The 23,178-nt window shown below is 42.8% G+C and overlaps 1 protein-coding gene across 1 annotated transcript in view; it reads right to left on the reverse strand.

Moving 5' to 3' along the window:
* Positions 1 to 23,178, reverse strand: part of ESYT3 (extended synaptotagmin 3) — a 41,694-nt gene that overhangs the window by 6,378 nt on the left and 12,138 nt on the right. The window contains exons 5-17 of the mRNA XM_044438483.1: positions 17,319 to 17,385; positions 17,125 to 17,214; positions 14,466 to 14,521; positions 13,504 to 13,624; positions 12,040 to 12,213; positions 10,729 to 10,811; positions 9,440 to 9,488; positions 8,596 to 8,685; positions 7,935 to 7,997; positions 6,592 to 6,660; positions 5,623 to 5,688; positions 3,074 to 3,160; positions 1,285 to 1,434 (exon numbers count right to left, since the gene is read on the reverse strand). Of these exons, the coding sequence (XP_044294418.1) occupies positions 1,285 to 1,434; positions 3,074 to 3,160; positions 5,623 to 5,688; positions 6,592 to 6,660; positions 7,935 to 7,997; positions 8,596 to 8,685; positions 9,440 to 9,488; positions 10,729 to 10,811; positions 12,040 to 12,213; positions 13,504 to 13,624; positions 14,466 to 14,521; positions 17,125 to 17,214; positions 17,319 to 17,385 (1,165 nt within the window). The remainder of the gene's footprint in view (positions 1 to 1,284; positions 1,435 to 3,073; positions 3,161 to 5,622; positions 5,689 to 6,591; positions 6,661 to 7,934; positions 7,998 to 8,595; positions 8,686 to 9,439; positions 9,489 to 10,728; positions 10,812 to 12,039; positions 12,214 to 13,503; positions 13,625 to 14,465; positions 14,522 to 17,124; positions 17,215 to 17,318; positions 17,386 to 23,178) is intronic.

The raw sequence follows: 23,178 nt of genomic DNA on the forward strand, positions 1-23,178 counted from the left end.
TAGAATTGATGTGGATTTTCAAATTAATTCCCCAATTGTCTTTTTCCCCTCTTGGGAAACAAATACAAAGCATATGGTAGATACGCATCTGTGAAACATACTTGAGATAATTCTTTTGAAAGTTTGTCTGATCCTGTTCCACCTGGGTAGGCTTGGAAATCCTAATTGCTCATTTGCAGTCCAAAGAAAACAGATGATGTAAGTCTGACTGGGAGCAATGTCAAGATAAGAAGCTCTTAGACCTTTTATTAATGGCTCACCTTAATATTCACCTGCTAGTCCTGACCTGGAAGCTATTCATCTGATTACTATGCATCATGCCACTTATCTTCCCCACCACCTGCATGTTTCCTGTTAGTTAGCTTTTGAAAATCATAGATTTTAGGCTATGCTTTTTATGGCTATGAGTTCTGAATGTAACAGTAATTTAGCCACAGATAATATTTCCCATGCTAAAGGCAGCAGAAAACCGAATACTCATCTCCTTTCTTGTCACTATGCTTCTCCCCCACGCTGGTCTTCCCAGTGTTTATAATTAATATTGACTTACTAGTAATTGTATGGAATGAGACTTGACAGAGGAAATATTAACACTAGAATCTGGGACTCTGTAGGAAAGTGCTGCTTAAAATGCTGTTAGCCCTATTTTAGCATACTTTCAATGCTTGAAAATCTAACATGTAATTGGCTTCTGAAATTAATTCAGAGTTCTCCATAACTTATTAACTTATTCATATAACTTATTAAATATTCAGCATTTATAGTAATGGTTTTCAAATTTAATAAAAACAAAGTAAGATTATTTTGGATTTTTACCTGCATCTAAAAAATGAACAGCAAGACCAGTTACTTTTAAGTAAGAGTCAAATGAATATTTTCCTGCAGCACCTAAGAAAGCGTTACTATCTCACTTCTAACATGCTGCCCTAGATATGAACAACACACTCTACTGAAATTAATCGATACATCTTGCGGAGAGATCAAGAGTTTGTGGCAATTCCCTTTGATTTAAACTCATCACATTTGATCTGAAGTATATAAATCCATATATAATGTAAGTATGTTTCCAACATAGACTTTTCATGTCCAGAAGAAACACTCATGCAGACTAATCACTATTTACTGCTGGATTCAAAAAGTATTATTTCTTTATTTTCTGAGATACATCTGCTGCTAGGAAACAAAATTAGTATCAAGAATGCACAGTAAATTTCTAATGTAAAAACAGTAAGAATGACAACAAAGGAAGAGGAAAGTGTGGGAAATTGAGAAGCCTAAACTTACTCTCAATACAACTTTCAGCTTAATGCAGCTGTCCACTCCAGAATGATCCAGCTGAAAGTTTTGTTCGACTGTCATATCAGGATTTTTTAGTAAGTGAGCAAGAGAAAACACCAAGGTCCCCAGGGCATTCTCCCGATCCTTATCTTTGATCTAGAGAGATGGAAAAACACATGGGCATGTTAAGCCAGCCCAAGAAATATTTTAATTCCTTTCACTCCAAACCATACATATTAGGATTGTTGCAAGTCAACAGCAATTTTGCCCATTTGACAAGTGGGAATTTTAATAAGGGTTACTATACCATCTGAAGTTTTAAAAAACCCCTAATGCCAGCACCAATTAACTGGACCATTGATAGGAAATGACCACAATTCAAATTGCCTGCCTTCTCATGGACGGTCTTGGAGAACCAGGCTCTCATAACAAGAAAGAGTTGTGGTGAAAAGCAGGGTGTGTGCCAATAACTGAGCAGCTGAAGTCTTTATCAAGGCAAGTCCAATCTTGCCCACAAGTCTCCCTGGGCATTCTCGATCAACAGAGCATTTCACTGCAGAGATCCAGAAGGAAAGCAAAGCAAATGGGCCTGAAGCAACCATTCAAAGCAGTGCTGTGAAAAATGACCTTCATTACGGTCCTTTTCTCACGCTAATGCTAAAACAGCTTAATCGTCAGGAAAGTCCCCAAATGTTCTCATGCTACAATGGAAAGTGCAGGATTATTTTCACTGTCCATCAAAACATGGGGCTGCAATGAGGCCACATCCCGTGCTCTGCCCAGTGCGCTACATCGTTTCTGGTTTTCTCATGAAATACATCTGCTCTCTTTTCTAGGCAGAATAGCTTCAAGGCCTTTGAAATGTTGTTTCAAGAGATCTGCCAGTTTCAGCTGTACGTCACCACAAATGTATCATTGCTAATAGAGCACAAAAGGAAAAGTCAACACGTGCCTGCATTTAGAGATTATATGAACAAGCAGCCAAATTATAACAAAGATTTTATTAAAATTGTTATTAAATCCTTTATCTTACTTATTACATCTTTCAGGCCAGGTGGTCTCCAGAGCAAATAGCTGGACTGCAGACCAGGTGTGGCACTACGCCACTCACAGAGCTTGTGCAGCTTCCCACAGACACTGCCCCTGGGGCAGTAGACTGGTTTGCCACTCCGTTGCAGCCACAACTTAAAAAGGGGCACGTTTACTTTGAAAAAGGTACTTGTTTGTCCACAAAGATCCCAGTGCTGCCCAGGCCTGCTGTGCATGCCTATTCTGGAAAGAGGTGACCCCTGCAAATATTCCTTCACTGGGAATATTCTCTTGGAGGCATGTACACTCAGCAAGACATTCTGGGCAATATTTTATTTTTACTTATTTATTTTCAATTTATATCCTGCCTTTTTCCTACAAAGGGCTCAAGGCAGCTTACATAACTTCTCCTCCTCCATCTTATCCCCACAACAACAACCCTGTGAGGTAGGTTGGGCTGAGAGTCTGTGACTGGCCCAAAGTCACCCAGTTGGCCCCATGGCTGAGCGGGGACCAGAACTCAGATCGCCTGAGTCCCAGTCCCATGCTCTTAACCACTACCCCACACTGGCTCTGTTTTATCACAAGTTACATTTGGCTGTATGTACAACATGTGAAATTAGTGGTCTCCTCATTAAGAAAAATGATCCACTTTTGCAGTCACTTTCTGAAGTAGCAATAGTGAGCACACACTACAGAAAGTATGTATAGAGATGGAACCCCAAGATGTGCCCCCCTCGCAGAAAGGGAGAGGAGACAAACTGACCTCCAGGTGAAGAGACTGAGACGAAGCGCTGTGTATGAAGAATGTGAATGCCTGGCCCCACACAGGATCCTTGGTGAAATTACAGGTCTGCTTGAAGAAGTGAGACCAGGGGTTGGAAGGGAGAAAGACATACGCCCTTAGTTATAGATCACATGGACTGCAGCGTACATGCACTTCCTAGTAAGCTAGACCTAGTGAGTTCAATGGGACCAATCTCCAAACAGACACGAGCAGGAATTGTAGGCATTCTGTAATCTATGCTATTATGGCTTCATGGATTGCCAAATGCCCTTATGCTACTGTTTGCTCACTGGCAGAACTGGATTTTGTGGAGATGCATTCATTGCATGCATTGGCGCAACTTCGTAGTTTTGCAAATTCATACTCCCCAAAGTGCACTAATCCTGCTAAAATATGCAAACTCCCCCAAATGTGTATTTTCACACTCTAGCCTAAGTACTAAAGCACCATTTTGGTTCACGATATTATTTTCCATATTTTCCATGGCTAAGTTTGCAGAAAATTCTAGAGAGTAAAAACAGCTAACATGTCGGCAGAATCCATGAGACTTGGGAAAAGATGGCTTCTGCAGAACCTGTGGATCACACGTGGCTTGTGAATGAGGAACTCATGTCTACCCAACAGCAGTTCCCAGGACACGGCCCAGGAAAAACAGCTGGCACATGCATGCATGCACACCCCCCCCTACTCGGAGGGAAAAGTATCCATTGAACAAGCATGTCCAACTGTATTAAATGCAGGACAAGAACATTATACTTGAGGCTTTTCCAACCATCAGGAATGATCAAATAGGCCCTGCCTCCCTTGTTTATTGCCGTACAGATTTCTTCATCCATTTGCACATCAGTTTCGGGGGGGGGGGGTTGTTCAAAACCTCCAGCCACTGGGCGTGCTCTGTTTTATTCTTTCTGAAAAGAAAGTCTTCCCTAAGGCGAGCATCCTCTTCTGGAGCTGCTATGCAAAACAGGACTGCAGAAATGTCGCAGGTCTGGCTATTGTGACCAATGTCATTAGTACCCCAGTGTTCAATCCTTTTTCATTATGTAGAGCTTTCAGGTTCAGAGGCAACATGCCTGGGGAGCATCCCCAAGAGAGGGAGACTGTTCACATTTGCACATAATACCACTGCCATTTTGAATATGCAACCTCCAAATACCTTGATTGGTGGTTACTACATGAGAGTTGAGACGCCATCACTTAAACAACCCACAGTTTGACCTATGATTAGTTTTTATTTAAATATGGGTTGTTTAACCCAGGATTAACCCACACTGTTAACTGGTGGTGGAGAGAGACTGGAGTACACCAACACTCCTGCAGACCAGAGCAAGCTGCTTTGTGTGCAAAGCTGGCTTGCCCCTGTGGTGCACTGTGGACAGCGTGCAAATGTGAACTGGAAAGCTAGCAAACTTGGGTAGCCAAACTATTCTGCATTAGCACTGTAGACTTCCTGGCTAATTATACCAATGCCATAAAGGTAAAGGTAAAGGTTTCCGCTTGACATTAAAGTCCAGTCATGCCTGACTCTAGGGGGCAGTGCTCATCTCCGTTTCCTAGCCGAGGGAGCCAGCAGTTGTCCACAGACAGTCTCCGTGGTCATGTGGCCGGCATGACTAAACACCGAAGTGCACGGAACGCTGTTACCTGCCCACTGAAGTGGCACCTTTTCATCTACTTGCATTTGCATGCTTTCGAACTGCAAGGTTGACAGGAGCTGGGACGGAGCAATGAGAACTCACCCCGCTGTGCAGATTCAAACTGGCGACCTTTCGATCAACCAGCCCAGCAGTTTAAACCACTGCACCACCAATGCCATATGAAATAAACAAACAATAAACCGACAATGTCCAGGTCTGCACATCACAGAGTAACCTTGGATTAGAGGTTACAGATTCAAAATGGTGCCAACATGTGACTCCAGTAAATTGTCTGCCACACATGGACCAGGTCATTGCCTCCAAACTCATAGGCATCTTTCTGGGCACTTCCAAATGTTTTCTTTAAATGTTCTCAGTGGATGCAATCTTCATAGTGTTCCAGCACCACCCTAAGCTGGAACCCTAAGCATTTACACAATGATTTCAGTTTAAAACAAGCAAAAAAATGCATTTGTTCTATCTCAGATTTTTTTTGAACATGTACAACTGTTTTCAACTACTCCACATGCCTATATGCTTATTTAAGCTGCCATTCACAAGTGGAGGTACAAAGAGCTGCATGCAGCAGAGAGCTCATCCAACTGCATAGGGATGAAGAGCTGCGTGGCTAGTGGCCCTTAAGCAGCACTCACTCCGGTCACATCAGCCATCCTATGTGGGGGACAGCACATCATTCCATGGATGCTGGACTGGGATTTGCACCTGTGTGTCGCCCAGGGTCGCTTGTTATTGTCTACAAAGGACTAAGGTGTTTAAGGCAAGCTGTGCTGCGATATTGTACTACTAGAGAGACACCTGCCTCCGCACCACCAAAAACAGGGACACATGCTTGTGTGCACTTCATGAAAAAGAAAGGACAATGCCCCTTACCTTGCTTCTATGAGTTTTGCTGCCCACTGTGAGCAGGACAAAGGAAGAAGGCTCCTGTTCCATCTTCTGTATTATTTACCATTTTGAAATAAAGGGCAGTGTTAATAGCAACATAAACTGCACGAGAGAAGGTAGTGGCTTAAGCAGAAAGACTAGCATTAACTTGGTGATTCAACGGGATTTGGGAAGGGATGGGAGACTCTTAGATTAGGAACTGGCTTAATACTGCAGTACTCTACATCCAGTATTTATACTTGGATACAGCAACCATTCATATCTGGAGGCAGAACTTGAATATGATAAAGAGTTACTTCAGATAGAGAAGTACGGGGACCAAGCAGCAATTTGTGCTGTTCTTCGTGTACAAGATTTCTGAGTTTTGCCAGTGATAGCCTGAACCAAGTGATAGGTCAAAAACACCTCTGATGGTTATTTAATGGTCTTTTCAGAAGTAAACCAGTAGATTGGATGGCTAGATGGTGTTTCTCCAAGGGTTTAAAAATCAGCAAGGCTGAGAAATAATAAGCATTGAAATCATAGTTGCTGAGCTTTTGACATATAACCTTGTTTATCCCACCATGAGGGTAAATGGATGCTTCTAAAAGCATATGGAAGTAGAAACCTGCAGCCTTTAAAAAAAAATTGAAGCATGCAAACCACAGAGGTGCTATAAAAGTTCCCATGCATCACCTAACTTTGGCATGAGAATTGTTTGTATAGTTTTATTTATGAATGTATACATTTTCTATCCCACCCATTAGTCAGGATGTTGTATATCACTGTAGCCTCTCCTACACTGACTGTTATTCCATCAATTTGCCTCTCTGTTCTGAAAACAGTTGAGACACAAAGCTTAACTACAAAGATGTAAAAGATATACCCCCAGTTTTTATCCATCATGACATCCACTGAGTATTTTGTTCAACGTGTGTTCCCTTTTGGGGCACTGCAAAATAAGAGACATCTTACCTTGAGGTATCTGTCTTTTCTAAACTTCTTTGGTCCATATTCACCATTGAAATATTCAAACTGATTTTTCTGTATTAGGGAAGAGAGTTAACGTGAAAAGGGGATGCAAAAGCAAACTTAAAATGTTCACCTCCTCCATGATATTCCAACACCAGGAGAGGCGGTTTGCACAAACCCACCCTCATCCTTCCATGAATTTGATTTACTTTATTCCTGGTTGAATAAGTTTTCTTTTAATTCTCTACTCCTAGATTCTTCTGTTTTTTGTGCATTTTGTATGCATTTTACCTTATTTTATTGTTTACAAATTTTGCAATTTACCCCAAATTCAGCTTGAAGGGCAAGGTAATAGGTCCCTGTTAGAATTCATGATGAGAACCCAGGTCTACAGACATGAAAAATAGAAGAGCAACCCAGTCACCCTATTAAATCCATCATTTTGCTTCCACAGCTTCATCCTCCATAGTGCAGAAGCCAGTTTTACAGAAGTTAGGAGGTCATGATTTCCAATATATTCAAACAGGTTTCATCAAAAATCCTGTAAGAATCAGAGAGGGTGAAATGTGGCTAGCTAGTTAAGTTTCTGCTAGTTCTGGACATTTTTGCTTCCGCCTTCAAGCAAGTGAACCCCTGAGGAATGTTCTGCCTCAAATTTGTGTTTTGATAAAGGTAAAGGTTTCCTCTTGACATGAAGTCCAGTCATGCCTGACTCTAGGGGGCGGTGCTCATCTCCGTTTCCTGGCCGAGGGACCCAGCGTTTGTCTGCAGTCTCCATGGTCATGTGGCCGGCATGACTAAACACCGAAGTGCACGGAACGCTGTTGCCTGCCCACCGAAGTGGTACCTTTTCATCTACTTGCATTTATATGCTTTCAAACTGCAAGGTTGGCAGGAGCTGGGACAGAGCAAGGGGCACTCACCCCGTTGTGCAGATTCAAACCGGCGACCTTTCGATCAACCAGCCCAGCAGCACAGCGGTTTAAACCACTGCGCCACCTGCAGTCCCTGTGTTTTGATATACTGGCTCATCTCAAAAAGCATCCTTTATCTCGTGCAAGTCATTGAATTCATAGATCTGCCACACAAGACACTCCTCGGACAACTCATTTGGTAGAATCAGGCAGGTCTGATTCAGAATCTGATTGTAGAATCAGGCAGGCCCTAGCAGACCTGCAGAATCCAGCTTCCAAATAAGATCATGTCATGTCAGCCAAAATGTTATGCTTGGCAGGAGAGCAGCAGTATGTGCTGCACAGCAAAACCTGCAGAGATAGTCAGTACGCAGACAGTACAGCAACGTGTGTGCAGTTTGGGGTACAAATGTGTTGCTTCAGTGTACTCACAGGAAGATTGAAAGCACTGTCCAAATACACAATGAGAACTGCTGTGGCAAGACCAGTCTTGTCCTGAAAAAAATCAGTAAAAATTACTACACTGATATGAGTGTTCCTCTTCCTTTTTCAGCACCCTCACATTCATGTTAAAAAGCAGGTCTTGCAGAGCACATGGTCCATTTTGGTAGTTTCTGCTACCTGTCTGCTATTTGGCTGCATGCGGGACCAGTACAGATACAAGCCCTCACATGACCAAGGGTGTGGAATGGGTTTCCACGGGACGTGGTCGAGGCCCCATCGGTGCGGGTGTTCAAGGATAGGCTGGACATGCACGTGGTGGGCATGTCGTGAGCGGAGCCGGCTGGAGCCGGGGGTCAGACTAGATGGCCCCAGAGGTCCCTTCTGACTCACTCTGTTTCTATGACTTTGGCTGTCAGCCACGGCTACAGATGCTATGCACATCTGACCCCTTTCTAAATTCTACACAAGCAGGGTTCTTAAAAACATGGCACAACTGTGTATGACATGTTTCTACAGAGGTGCTTTATATGGCACAGTACCATCCTGTAGCTAGCAAAATAGATGCACAGACAGAGGGAGATTAATTTTGATTCCACATCCTGTCAGGAGTTTGTCCCACTTCAGCTATCCCAGCTCACAGAAAACTCACCTCACAAAGTTTCTCTTGACTAGTGACCAAAGAGTACCACTCAAGCTTCAAATGCACATGCCCACTTTCTATCTTGCTTAGAGGGAACCACTTTGGAAAAGGAAAGAAAAACAGATCAGTGTCATAAAGCCACATTAAAGCTGCAAGCATGTGCTGAATCGTGCATGAGATGGAACGGACAAAGCGGCGCTAGCAACTCATCTTTAGTATTTGAGGGAACAGAATCTATTTGAGGTCAATCTTACAGATACACAGCCATGCATGTAATCAATCAGGCCAAAAAAGGCATATGTCGTAATTTAATAGGCTTAAAGGAATGCCAAGACTCTTTGCAGCTTTGTAATCTTTCACCAACAGCCCCGTGCAACCATTAAGATATTCTGTGGCAGTAGAAACCTCATCAGATTTATGTGGGGATAAAAAAACCCATATCTATAGATCATTTTAAATTTAGTAGGATTTAATGCTTGTGTAATGAACGTCAACAAACCTTTTTAGAGCCCCAGTGTGGTGCAGTGGCTACAATGCTAGACTAGAACTTGGGAGATCCAGGTCCTATGTCCCCTCTTGGCCATGAAGCTCAGTGAGTGACTTTGGGCCAGTCACTGACTCTCTGCCTAACCTACCTCCTAGGTCTGTTGTAAGAATAAAATGGAGAGGAGGAGGAAGATTATGTAATCTTCCTTGGGTTCCTCACAGGAAAAAAGATTGGACATAAATGTACTGAATAAACAAACAGTGTTCTTATAGCCCATTCAATAAAAATCAGCATGCTTTCAAGTAATATTATAAAGCACAAAGAAAAAGCCATTGTCACCCGTAATGTGCCAAGAACAGGCTTTACCTCATCAACAACTCTGTCATTCCTCACATCCGCAAGGTTTATAAGCAAGCTGCAAAATATATAGAACAAGTCATACAAATGAGCTCTTGATGAACTGTTGTACTTGCTTTCATGATTCACAAATAATGTCTATGCCCAAAGAGGTGCCTGGCGTTCACCTTTTTGCCCTGCCTCAGTCTGAATTAGCTGTGTCTTCTCCATCTATAGGAGAAAGACACAGGGGCAGGTAGAACAGCGATGTGTGAAAGCAGTTCCTTTCATGCTATACAATGTTCTGCCTTCCTGTCCCTAAATTTATGGATGGCTCTCCAGAGCAACTCTGAGGGCTCTTGCAGATTTTAAACCTCTGCTGTCCACAAGGAAACTATGAAGCCCTGAATCCAAATGGAAAGTACAGCATTTGCGGAACTCCCTCATCACACAAGAACCAGAACATCAGGGTGTATAAAAGACCACTGAGTCGTCCTTCACACTGGCTCAAAGATCTTCATCTGAAGAGGCACATTTAGCTCTTTTGGCGGCATCTGGGTACAGAAATGGGAAAAGACTGGAGAGAAGCACCTCTGTTGGATGTTTGTGGATTTAGTGCTGTTTTGAGACCTGTTAAACATACACACCACACCAGATTCCAAGTAAGATTTGGACCATCCTAGTACAGAAACATAATCCTCCTTCACTAGGACACAAAGACCATCGCAAATTTTATCACAGCATGGCTGAAGACAGGCAGGCAGGCAGGCAGGCAGGTGGGCAGACAGATAGAAAGACATGTTCCACATCTGCAAATAAGGCACACTGGGATGAACTACTGGATATTGGCTTGCCTTGTGCCACAAATATCTGGAATACAGTTGCTCCATTCCTGCCTTGCCCCATCTCACACTGGTCCAGAACAAAATATGAAATGCAAGATCACTGATGCGCTCAGATCCAGTACTGAGTCCATAAGAAGAAAGTACAATCATATCAGGATCCAACACTTCTGAACGCAGGCTGAGGGGGCGGGGAGGGGGAATGGATGTTTGTCTGTCCTCCCACAGCAGAGGCTTAAATAACCGTATCCTAGTTTTAGAGGTTAAGAGTTCTTTGGGAAAGCAGGAGAGTATTCAAATACTGAGTTCCCCTCCTGCATTCAGAAGCAGTAAAATCTCCAGGGAGCTGCACCCTGTACTTTTTTCAAATGCAGGATAAATTAAATTGAATTAAATTAACTGATGTTGACTGATGCTGACTACACACATACACAGCAGAAAGTTATATACATGGAAGGGGAAATTACTATCCATCACCTGCCCAGGAAGTCATCTTTATCTGGGTCTTCATCATACAGGTCTACCTCTAGATCCTGACCAGGTATCTCATGAACAACAAACTGCAGGGAGAAAAAGAGAAGCGCAACACTTAAAAACAAAATAAACACAGAATGCTGTGGATCTATTGTTATTCAAAAGCCACTGCATAGGGTAAAACGTAAAAGTGCAGGGCTTCCTGTTCCCCTGAAGTACTGATTCAGCAAGAAAGACACTTTCCTGTTTGCCACGCATAATACTGAAGCAAGCACACCGAAAAATGCCTTTTTAGCCTTTCAGTTCCTCCTCATAGTCATGATGATCAATTAAATTGGGAATGTGCAAGCGGTTGTTGATTTTCCGTCATGCAGCACAGGGTAACACAACTGTTTCAGCCCTGGAAATCTATATCCACATATACGTGTGTGTGCACGCACATGCGCACATCCCGCTGCCGCCAGCAGGACAAGGGACCTTTTCCTCCTCTGAAGCAAGCAGGACTTAATCCTTCAGGATCACCTTCAGGCACCCAGCCCTTGTGTGTCTACTCAGAAGCAAACGTCAACAGCATGTCTCCCCAAAAGCAAGCAGGGCAACCCTCAGAAGCAAGCAGGACTGAATCGCTCGCAGCTCCTCCCCCACGGCTTGCCCCTTCTTCACGGCAATGAAAACTCTTATCCCCAGCTGAGCAGAAGTAAAAGCTTTTCCCTGTGGAGGGAGGGAGAGCGGAGAGGGTCTGGGGAAGAAGCTGCTGGTGCATCACGTGGGTGAGGCACCACTGATTTTGTGGGCTGCACCCAAAGCGGCCAAGGGCCACACGCAGCCCCTCCTCAGGTATTGACAGTGAGTCCTGCTAAGCCACAGCAAAGCACAGCACAGCACAAAAACAAAAAAGCTGAGTGAGTCACTGGTGCAGGGATGGGAATGTTGCGGTCCTCCAAATATTTTGGCCTACAACTCCCATCAGCCCTAGCCAGCATAGCTAGATGAAGAATAATGGCAGGTTCGATTCAAAACAGTTGGTGGTCCACAAGTTCCCCAGATCTGTACTAGTGATCTGTTACATTGAACCGTTTCCTTCTGCTCCAATTCAATTCTGTTTGCTCATATAGAGCTAAAGTATTTTCAAAGTAACGTTGACCTGGGCTTTACTCCTATACCTGCTCAACTAGGAATAAGCCTCATTTAAATCAGTAGGACTGGCTTCAGAGTAGGCATGTACAGATTTGTGTGTTGATGTAATCAGAACTTCAGCCAGAAGTTCTGCACCTAACACCCTGCTTGTGCTAAGTGTTCAAGTAGAAGTACCACCTCAAACATTTCATTCCAGATAGGATTCAGATTTCTTTGGATGGTCTTGCTTCGGAACTGCACTAGGCCAACTCGAACAAGAGCGTAAGGGTCTGACTTCCCTCTGATCGCCCCGAGGAAGCTGTCTTTTTGGACAAGATTTTCAGCTTCTTGTAGGTACACTCTTACTACTCCCTTTAAAACATACATACAAACAAAAAAACATTATTTACCATTTTCATTAAGCATCTATATTCTAAATGTTATGATCAAGAAAGCACTATAAATACCGCAATAAGGACAGAAGCAGGTTAATGCATTTGACAGTGGCATATCTAGCATTTTACATAAACCCATCAGAGACCATTTTTATTTATTGTGGGCCTACATCCCACCTGCCATGTTCTCTAAGACTGTTCCATAGTCTTCACTTGACCCACATTAATTCTGAGTGAATTTGTGTGCCACTCAGATCTAGGGAGACTCAAAATGATGACCTGATTTGTACGTCATGATAGCTACCTAGCACTTGTTTGAGCTGTTCCTAGTTGTGACCACTTCGGGTACATCATGAGAAGGCAAAACCCCCTGGAGAAGACCAGCATGCTAAGGAAAGTTGAAGAAGAAAAGGGAGATCAACTATGAGGTGGTTCGACTCCATAAAGGAAGCCACAGCCTTGATTACAAGAGCTGATCAGGGCTGCCATGGACAGGACATTTTGGAAAGCTTTCATACATATGGTCACCATGAGTCAGAGATGACTCGATGGCACATGGCGGCAACAACAACGTTCCACCCACTTCCTTCTGCTTTGTTGTGACACCTGAATCGGGCATTCGGCACTGTTGAAATAAAAGCAAGCCAGAGTTTTTATCCATGTTGAGGGAATTTTCTCAATGTCACAGTACACAATCCAGGAAGGGGACATTCCTGGGTTGTTAGGCAAAGCAAAAGTGGTATCAGGAGCCAGCATGCTCATCTGCTTGTTCCCATGTGGTCTGGAGTAGCACCCATGGTGCCCATCATGGGTGGTCATGACATACAAACCGGGTCTTGTCTCACCAAGGCTCCATATGTTCAAAAAATTCTCCCATACCAAAAATCTGTTTACCCCGCCCCCCAAGAAAACTTGGCTAGGAATCAGGTTGTCTGAAGTCCTATGACATATTGAATGAGGAAGAGTTTGAAGGGAAAGGAAAAAGGCAAAGCCCAGGATCTATTTCTGGTCAAGACAAGAGCAGTAAGTGAGGATGTGACTTGTAGCTCCATCTTTGCTGCTTTGATTGAGATATGAGCACATTGTAAGTTTGCTGCCTTATCCCAGTTCCTGCCTTATCAATGTCCATCACCACAAAATGGCAGGTGCAGAAAAACAGCCAAGCCAGGAAATAGCCTCCACTGTTTCAGAGAGGGCTCTACCTTATATTCTGAGCTGGCTGACTTGTTGACAAGTCTTAAGAGCATAGTTCTCAGACATAACTCACGTATGGAATAGGAAACCGCAAGTGAGCAATGTTAATGTTTTTTTTCAGTGGAATAGTGAGTCGATTTGGCAGCACCAACCGGGAAGCTATGAGATCCTGGATTAAGGAGTCTGACAATAAGCTGAAATGAGGAAAACAAACACACATGTACACACGATACAGATTTTTAAAAGCACACGCAACAAATATATGTAAGGCAGGCCTATTAAGCTTGCATGCTTGGGTGTCTACTTTCTAGCACGAACATGGATGCTATCAAAACCACTGCACAAGGAAGGAGATTTTAATGACTCGGGTTCCCAGGCAAGCCATATTTTCTTGTGGCTTGTTGAGTGCTGCAGCTGAGCCAAAATGATACTGCCCATTTAAGTGCCAAATGCTCTCATTCCAAGCATCTGAAGGCCCACAACATTAAATCACAGAGCAATTCTAACACAAGCTGCTGAATGCACACCACTGTGATAAAGGCAAATAGCATTCAGTAGTGCGGCTTGTCACTCCCCACAAGTTGCAGAGCGTTCTCACACCAGCACCGCCCTCCCCCCCGTGGATGCCAGACAGGGACACACGTTCTGTGTGATGGAAATGAGCCCTACTGGTCGCCATCAGCATCATTCTGGGAAGCTGCCATAGTGGGGCAGCTGAAATGGCCCTGCTTGATAAGTGTGGAATGAGGACCAATTCCAACCCTGGCATTTAACACAGAACTTTCCTTGCATTCCCCAGATGTTTTCTTTTAAGATGCTAGCCAGCGCAGGCACTGCCAGAGACCAAGTCAGGCCAGGGGTCCATATAGCCCCATATACTGCCTGGCAGCAGCTTCCCAAGGTTTCAGGCAGGAGTCTTTCCTAGCCCTGCTGGGAGATGCTAAGGACTGAACTCAGGACATTCTGCATGCAAAGCAGGGCTCTGCCACTGAGCTACAGCCCCTCTCCTGGCAGAAAACTCGATGGAGCACTTACCTAATGCCCGGAGCATCTAACACGTTGGTTAGTCCTGCCCAATTGAATTCCAAGTGCTACATTGGGAGTTAGACAAAGACAGACAAACAAACATGGTACATTCAGTCACTACAAAAACTGCATTTTCAATCACTCAATTGGCTTTAATGCAGAACTCACAAAAAGTAATGCCAGCACTGGGAACATAGGAAGCTGCCTCGTATTGTTAGACATTGTCCCTCTAGCTCAGCATTATTCCGTATGGCTGGAAGCTTCCCTTTCCTAGACCCACAGTGATCAACCCTGCGACCCTTTGCGTGCTTAGCAGATGCACTACCACCAAGAAACCGATCCTGCAAGTACGCTCAAATTAAGCAAGATTCTTCGGATGTTTGAAAGCTCTCAGTGAACGTGTTTTCCATTTGGCCTAGCATGTGGCATTTCAGACGGCCACGTGCGTACGTGGTCATTCCAAGTGGGCGGAGAATTCACACAAGCCTGGGAAGCCTGCGAGAGCCATGCAGCCATCCCTATCTCGTGCTGACTGCAAAGACACTGCCGGCTGCCACCACAACTTCTGATTAACATCACAGCACGGCAGCCTTGCGGCAGTCATGTGCATGGATTACATAGACCAAAAGGAGATGAGTAAGCCCGGCCTCCCTGCATTTCCTTGGCTAGAGGCGGCTATCCTCCCCAGGTTCTTCCCACATACTTGCCACGCAAGGCACATGTGCTCAGCAAGTGTCAACTTTTTAAAGTTGGTAGGCATCTGCCAGGAATGTCAAGGCACTTCATTAATTCCATGACTCACACAGCTGGTTCAGGAGTGACATTCCAGCTTAACGCCCGAGTACCCTAAGGTGGTGGAATGCATTCCACCATTCCTACCCCACAGGGAACAGCACGGGGCTTCGGAAAAGGACGCACACCTCCTTTCCAGGCCCAGCCGTTCCATACAGCAGGGCTACGTGACTTCCTTCAGGGGATAAATGAAGGCAGAAACTGGTTCCTGCATGAGGTAATAAGATCATTATTGCTACCACCATCACCATCACCATGGCCCTAGCTGAATTTGGGCTTTGCTTCAGACAGGAAAACACTCAGAGTTAGCAGCTACCTTCCTGGGGACATGTAAAATGAAAATAAATCTCAAGCATTTATGGATCTCTACACAATGAGATAAAGGCTAAGGTCCTATGCAGACGCCACTGGGAGTGAGCCTTGTTCAATGCACTGATACTTTACTTCTGAAGAAACAAGCTCAGGGTTTGGGTGTTCTCCCCTCCCCATCAAGCACCTCTGATTCACTAACTAGGTTTCAATTATTGTTCCCCATCTCTGAAAGGCAGCCAAGTGTTTGCGGGCATTTGGGAAGCATCCGCAGGCCAGGACAGGCCACTGTTCCTCTATGCTTGCTTTAATCACCAGTGCCTGTATCTTGATCAGATCAGTCATTAAAGCTTGCTTTTCACACCCAAATCCACAGATTTCACACACACCTGCCTAGAGTAACTGAACACTACCCCTCCTCAGCATCACAATGGATTTGATATAAGTTGCCTGTGGCACTGCTCCAGCTGACCAGGCGAGCAGGTTCTTGCAGAAGGTTACAGCTCCACCCTTTAGATTTTCCTTTGCCCACCTTTCCTTTGCAGGGCAATTATGTGCCACAAGTTACTAACCCAGTATTTGGGGGCAAGACTGGACCATCAATGTTCTATGTACGGGTTAACTTCTGCGGACTTATTTTCAAAGCCCATGGTGGCCCACAAGTTCTATAACTTGTGGCATCAATGCCACCGTTGAGACTACAATGAAAGGTATTATCTAGCGAGCTTTTAGTGCACTGAGGCACAGAGCACAGAGGCACAGAGCATCCATCTTACCCCATGTGAACCTGCATGCAGAGGTAGTTATGACTCTGGACACATTTTGCACACTTAAAATTGTACACTTCTTGCATACCAGGGCCTTTGGTAGGCAGCTCCATATTCATGGAATACACTCCCAATGGACTTAAGTTTGGTTCCATCTCTAAAAGCTTTGAAAACCCTTTTAGCCAAAACACTGGGCACAGTTTTATTAATATTTAAGGTGCATTCCTATGCCAGTTCAGGCAGGAAAAAAGCCTACCACTTACAGCATGCTTCAGCCAGGCCGCTGAGAGTGGCTGGCTTTTTCCCTGTCTAAAATTGCATGGGATTGCACCCTTAATTGTTTAATAAGTATCACATTTCTTTTAATTGTTTTACATGATTACTAGGTTCAGCTATACCAGGTTTGGAGGCTGCAATTTTAGTTTGTACTATGAAGATATTTGTTCTAGTTCTTATGTTTTTATGATCCTTCTTGGGAGGGCTTTACCATGAAAGGCAGCATAGAAACACTTTAATAAATTTCATTTGGTACAAGAACAACACAGTTGTCTCTAATAGAATCAGTTCTGTCTGTGTCATTTGCAAAGCATCAGTGCTGGTCACACTTTACTAGTCTCTTTCCAAGCCATCTTTCTTTTTCTAGGGCTTGCGTCTGTTAACAATGCTGGGTAGAGGGACAACAGTCACAAATTCTTTACTTTACAAGAACACCATTCACAGCTCCAGTAGAACAGCTACTGATAAAATGAAGAGAGCAAATATGTAAATCAAAAGGAGATAAGAACTGACAGTTGACTTACAGGTTTTTGGATGAAAAACATGGTAACAGCTCCAAAGAAAGGCAATTCTGTCAGTAGCGGCTCTAGTATCACTCGTAATGTTCCATACAGCTGGTGGAAGAGGAAGGGGAAAGCAGCATTTTATTAACTTCCAGGAAGTGGAATGTATGAAGTGTTTCAAACTGTTCAATAAATGTAAATTGTGCTGTACCCACCTGTATTCCTTTCATTCCAACTTTAATCTTGGACAATTCCATGTGAATTTCACAGTCCCCTATATAACTGAGAAAAAGTTCGCATTAGCTTGTCTCTGGGCCTGGGATTTGGACCTCCTACGAGGCCTTTCTGTGAATAAGCCACAGTGGATTGGCTGAGTGCTGAACAACCCATTTTTGGCCAGCAGATGATTGACCGTGGGTTGTTCTCCTGCACTTTTGCATCAGTCCAGTAGCTGCCTTTGGCAAATATCCAAGCATCCTTGGCAGAACCTGACCTGCTTTGCCTTACCCACTCTGGTCTCTACCTCTTTCTGTTTTCTGTCATTTTTAGTTTTTTTATTTTCTGGAGCCTCAAAAAAAGCAGAACTAGGATCAAATTTCCTTTTCAGCCCTTGAAAATTTGCAACTGTATTCACCTTTAAAAATTTTTGTTTTGTTTTCTTAAGTAAACACTTACAACTGCCCATTTGTAGTCTTGCTTGATCTATTTCCTCATCCATTACAGCTGTCATAAGGGAGCAGCAAAGAACAGGTAACAGACAAGGAAACTGACAAAGACTGCATATAGGTTAATTTGTGCATGATTGCCAGGGACCAAATGTTAAAATATCACCTAGAAAGCACTGGTAAAGGTGGGGAACCACCAAAAAGTGTGTGAGAGGGGTAATGCCTCCCTTTTGGCAGAGTAATCCTCTTGATTTTAAGAGCTGAACTGACACTTGTCCTCCTCCCTTTCAACACTTCTTTGAGTTTCCAGAAACTCCAGAAAGGAGTGATATTAACTTTCTTACTTTCTCTGCCTGAATAAAGTCCACAAATATTTTTAAATCGATGAAGAGACCTACAGATATATATTTTCTTTTTCCTTTTTATGGGATTGTTTTATTGAAACTTGCAATAACAACAAAACAATAAAAGTCTGTAAAATTTCTGATCAAATACCATTAAGAATTTTCTTATTCCTTCTGTTTTGGGAAGTAGGTGAATTACAGACTTTCTTTTCTATCTCTCAGATACTTTCTAATTCTTAAAAGTGGTGATATGAGGAAAGTATCACATCAAGTCAAGAAGGGAAAATTATTCAGGTAGAGAGAGTAGCAGAAGAAAGACAGAGTGAGTGAGTGGTAGAGTCTGAAAGTGCTTGTTTCCACTTGTTTAATGCAAGAATTTAGAACTAACAGGGGAGTGAGAAAATGTGTTTGGTGTTCAACACACCAGTGGTTGCAGGACCTATAATAAGGTGAAAGCTCATGTGTATTATGAGAAAGGGCAGGGGAAATAGAAGAGCAAGCGGCTCTTGTCTTTAGATCTAAACCAGCTGTTATGAAGAATACATGGTTGTCATGAGAAGCAGCAGTTCCCCTAGCCTAGTAATAGCTGGTAATAACAGTTCTGGCCTCCTCTACTTTGTCCTTACACACAGAAATCTTGTTACAACCCTACCATGACATTGCCCGGAACTGCTCCATCCAAACTATGGAGGAAGCTAAGGACAGGCTGGGCTACCACATCTCACAGACCACATAGTGATTTGGTTGTATATCAAATCAGAAGCAAAAGCCAGAGATATCTACAAAGATAAGAAGCAGGGATAGTTTGGTAAAAAGGTGGGTTTGTTGCACATAAAGGATAAGTTTTAGGCTGTTTGTAAGTTTTGCATGGTCATAGGAGCACGATACCTACACATGTATTTGATGTGATTTGTCTTTTGCAAAACACTTACCTTGTCATAGCACGAGACACATGCAATTAAACTTATCATGTGTCAATCAGCTCTTGTAACCTGCCGGGCAGGTGCATGAATCACTTTGTAAGTGTGCTCATGGTTTCAATGCCCAAATGAACTAAGCAGCCACACACTTTGCTTTCTAACTGATTTGTGAGGATTGCAAGGCATACTAGAAACTGAGCAGAAACAACATTTTCGGCACCATTCCTTCCAGTGAAGTTTGCTGGCACCAGAAAAGCTAAAATACCATCATATCTGCCAAGTGAGGAGAAATCACACAGTAATTATTGCAGCTGTTATTTTCCACAAACTGTGCTCATACTAATAAATGTGACTATTTTATTACATTGCTTCAAATTAAGTAACACTGAGATGGTACTACAGCACCCTGCATGTTATTAGTTTCCCAGTTTTATCCTTTATCTTTTAGCCATGAAGATCATATCAGTAATAGACAAATTATAAAATAATGTTGCCATGCAACAGCAAGGCTAGCACCAAAAGTAATGCAACATCATGAGTACTACAAAGATGTATGCAGTTTTCAAACTGTTAATTTTAACATTCCAACATACAGCACTGAAACGATTAATCAGAATCAGTCACAGGCAGAAACAAACAGAGACTGTCAATACCCCACTGGACTAAAACAAAAGTTGCATGATGATAAACAATGAAAATGCAAAACAAACAAGCAAAGATCTAGGAAAATAAGGACCTGGCAGTATTGAGCCAAATTCATGGTGGTGGGTTATCATATTTCCTTTCTAATTTTTATTGTTTTCTTAAAATAAGATATCGAAAGAAAAACGGTATAAGAAAAAAAAGTAAAATAAAATTGCCAAGGGATTTTAATCAAGTTAAGCAATACCTGCATATTTCCAAAGAGACCAAAAAAATTCTATCTTTCTGTCAATGTACTGAAGCCCCCAAAAATGACTATAGCTCTCTGACAATTTTTTCCAATTGTTTCAAATCAATTATAAATCATCAAAAATATTTTAACAAAATTCCTTTTGTATCATCTTAATTATACTGGATATAATAGAATTTCCATTTTCCATTAAATTCTTCGATTCTTGAATCAGTCTACGGTTTACCTAATTAGTTAATTTTGCCATCATTGGAAAAATAAGTTGGCAGAGTATGCAATCTTTGATTGTTGGGCATTCTGGTGTTTTCCATTTAGAAGCAATTGTCATTTTTGCTGCAGTTACCATGTATTTGAATAACTCTGACATGTTCTTTGAAAAAGTGTCTGGCATCTTGTTCAAAAGCATATTCTTAGGACTCATAGGGAACTTTAAAGGTTTTTTGTATTTCCACATGTATCAACTTCCAAGAGCATGTAATAATTTCACAAGTCCACCACATATGGTAGAAAGTCAGCCTTAAATGAAGTCATAATGTAACCAAGTCTGGATATAATAGAATTTCCATTTTCCATATTTGCCCTCCCGCCCCTTGAGATCGGCAGCAGAGGTTCTCCTCCAGGAACCCCCCGTGAATGATATTAGGAGGGTGAGTACCCGGAGGAGGGCTTTCTCTGCGGTGGCACCCCATCTATGGAGTGCGCTCCCCAGAGAGGTCTGCCTGGCGCCGTCGTTATTTGTTTTTCGGCGACAGGTTAAGACCTTTTTATTCCAGCAATATTTTAATAAGTTTTAATATTGTCTTTTCTATGTTTTTAACTGCAGCCAGTGTGGGTCAGGAATTTATTTATCTTATATTTTATGCTGTAAGCCATCCTGAGGCTTTTTGCGAATAGGATGGCATATAAATATTTTAAATAAATAAATAATAAATAAGTCTGACTGCCTACATAGACCCATCACATCCTCATGTTTACTATGTGCTCTCTGATCAGTTGAAAGCAGCCCTTTCTTTCTTTTTTTTTAAGTGGCACCAAAACAGTGACAGGTCAGTAAAACAAATGCTGTGGTAAATATATATTTATATACCATATTTTATATGAATATAAAAGAGATTCCCTCCCTTCCACAGGCTCTTTTACTTCTCACAAAACAGCAACTTTCTCACTGAAACAAAAAAAGCAAACTTGAGAAAAATGTCTGATTAGCACTAAAAACTAGCAGCCTCTTTCCCAACCACCAAAATACTGGCAGTAATTTATTTGTTCAATTTATATCTCACATGTCCAGCAAAAAAGAGATGCTCACTGCAGCTAACAATAAAAAGAACCAGTGTAGGTCTTTCTTTTTAAAAGAAAAAAAATAAAAGCCATGAAAAGAAATAACACAAAATTAAAAGCACAGTAACAGAAATAAACAGGAAGGTGTATTTCCACACATTGAACTAGCACAGCCTTTTTGGTCAGATTCAGCAGCACTGAAAGAAATGAAGCATCATGGCCATGACAGGTGCAAACAGAAAATTCCAGCTGCTCCCACTTTTTCTCAGAACTGCAGGAATGATTTGGCACCTACTCCCAATTCACAGGGTAAGGCTTAACTGGATGAGCTGGTTTTTCTGTCCACTTGAATCCTCCCCCGAGTGGGACTGTTGCTTATTACTTTAGCAGGTGAACTCACAACCGCATCCTCTGTGAGTCATAAGGAGCACTGTGGATACCAGACAAGCAGGACTGACCTATTTGTAATGGAAAGCTACCTCCTCCCTCAAACCCAATCTCTGAGGACACGCTCACCTCTCTCGCTTGCTCGCTCTTGCTCTCTCCCTCTCCATTGCATGTGTGGCCTGGTGACAGAAAGTTCTCCAGTACTGTTCACTGCCAAACACATTACCCTCCTGAAGTATTTCCACAAAGTACAATTCAGAAAGGAATGGCTTGAACAAGCCAGCATTTGTACAATACTTTACAAAACGTAGCTTTACTGGAAACTGCACTTTAAAGTAAAAACAACACTCAATAAAATGCAGGCATGGAATCATACAATACTAGAGCTGAAAGGGGCTATGAAGGCCACTGGATCCACCTTCCTGCTGTTGCAGGACACCAATTTAAACCTTCCCACTCAGATGGCTGTCCAGTTCCTTTCTGAATGTTTCTAGTGTGGGAGAGCCCAGCTCCTCTCTAGGCAGCTGGTTCCACTGCCATATTGCTCTGACGAGTGTGTGTGGGGTGCGGTTGATTGTTGTAGCATCACTTCACCTTACTCAAGGAGACCTTGGGAGAATTCAGATGAGCTTTTTGGTCACACAATTCATTGCATTCTTTCAAGCAATGGTGGGCAACTTTGGACCTTCCAGTTGGTCTTGGGCTGGATCTCCCATCTGGATCCCTCACCTTTGGCTATGCTGACAAGGGCTGATGTGTCTTGTGGCCCTCCAGATGTTTTTGGATGGCAGCACATATCAGTTCCAGCCAGCATAGCTAATGGTGAGAAAGGATGGGAATATGAGTCTAATAACATCTGGATAGCCACAAGTTACACACTCTCATTTTAAGGCTGTTTTTAACCCTAAGGGCTATGAACCCAAAGAGCTGAGATTCTCAGGATGCTGAATTCTTTAACAGAAGACTCTGCGGCTTCTTCTTCACTTGTGCAAAACAGAGATAAATCTGGTTATAAGTGCCCACAGGCACTACTCACAAATCTTCACATCTTTCTCCGCAACCACACAAGCTAGATCTCAGATGCTACAAGATCATCCTGCGATTCCTGCAAATGCCCCAAGCTCCAAACACAGCCAGGAGAGCCCATCCTGTCCAGTGTCTCATCATGTGATGAGGCATATTCACTGCTGAGCAGAAAGACTAATAATAAAATGCACCTTATAAAGGCTAGATGCTATTAGGAACTGGCCTCCTACACTGATCCATGCAACTAGAGTACACTGGAAAGCAATCTGTACGCAGATATTTACATAGATATTTGTAGCTTCTACTTTCTCAGCCCCTTTTTAGTACAAGAGGAACAAGGTCATATCCAAACAAAGAGACTGCATCCTTGCATATCTCCACCTTCATTAAATGAGTAGTAATGCAAGATGCTTCCTAATGGACTCAGCATTTCTCCAAACTATTTTCAAGAGTATCTCAGTGCATCCTCCTCTCTAAAGTCAAAAACCTCTGTGGTAAGGAGGAGAATAGAACAAATTCTACATCAGAACGGTTATATTTCATATTTGATGGCACTGTTTTTC

The sequence above is a fragment of the Varanus komodoensis genome, unplaced genomic scaffold, assembly GCF_004798865.1.
Source record: "Varanus komodoensis strain SLA01 unplaced genomic scaffold, ASM479886v1 scaffold32, whole genome shotgun sequence".
Lineage (NCBI taxonomy): Eukaryota > Metazoa > Chordata > Lepidosauria > Squamata > Varanidae > Varanus > Varanus komodoensis.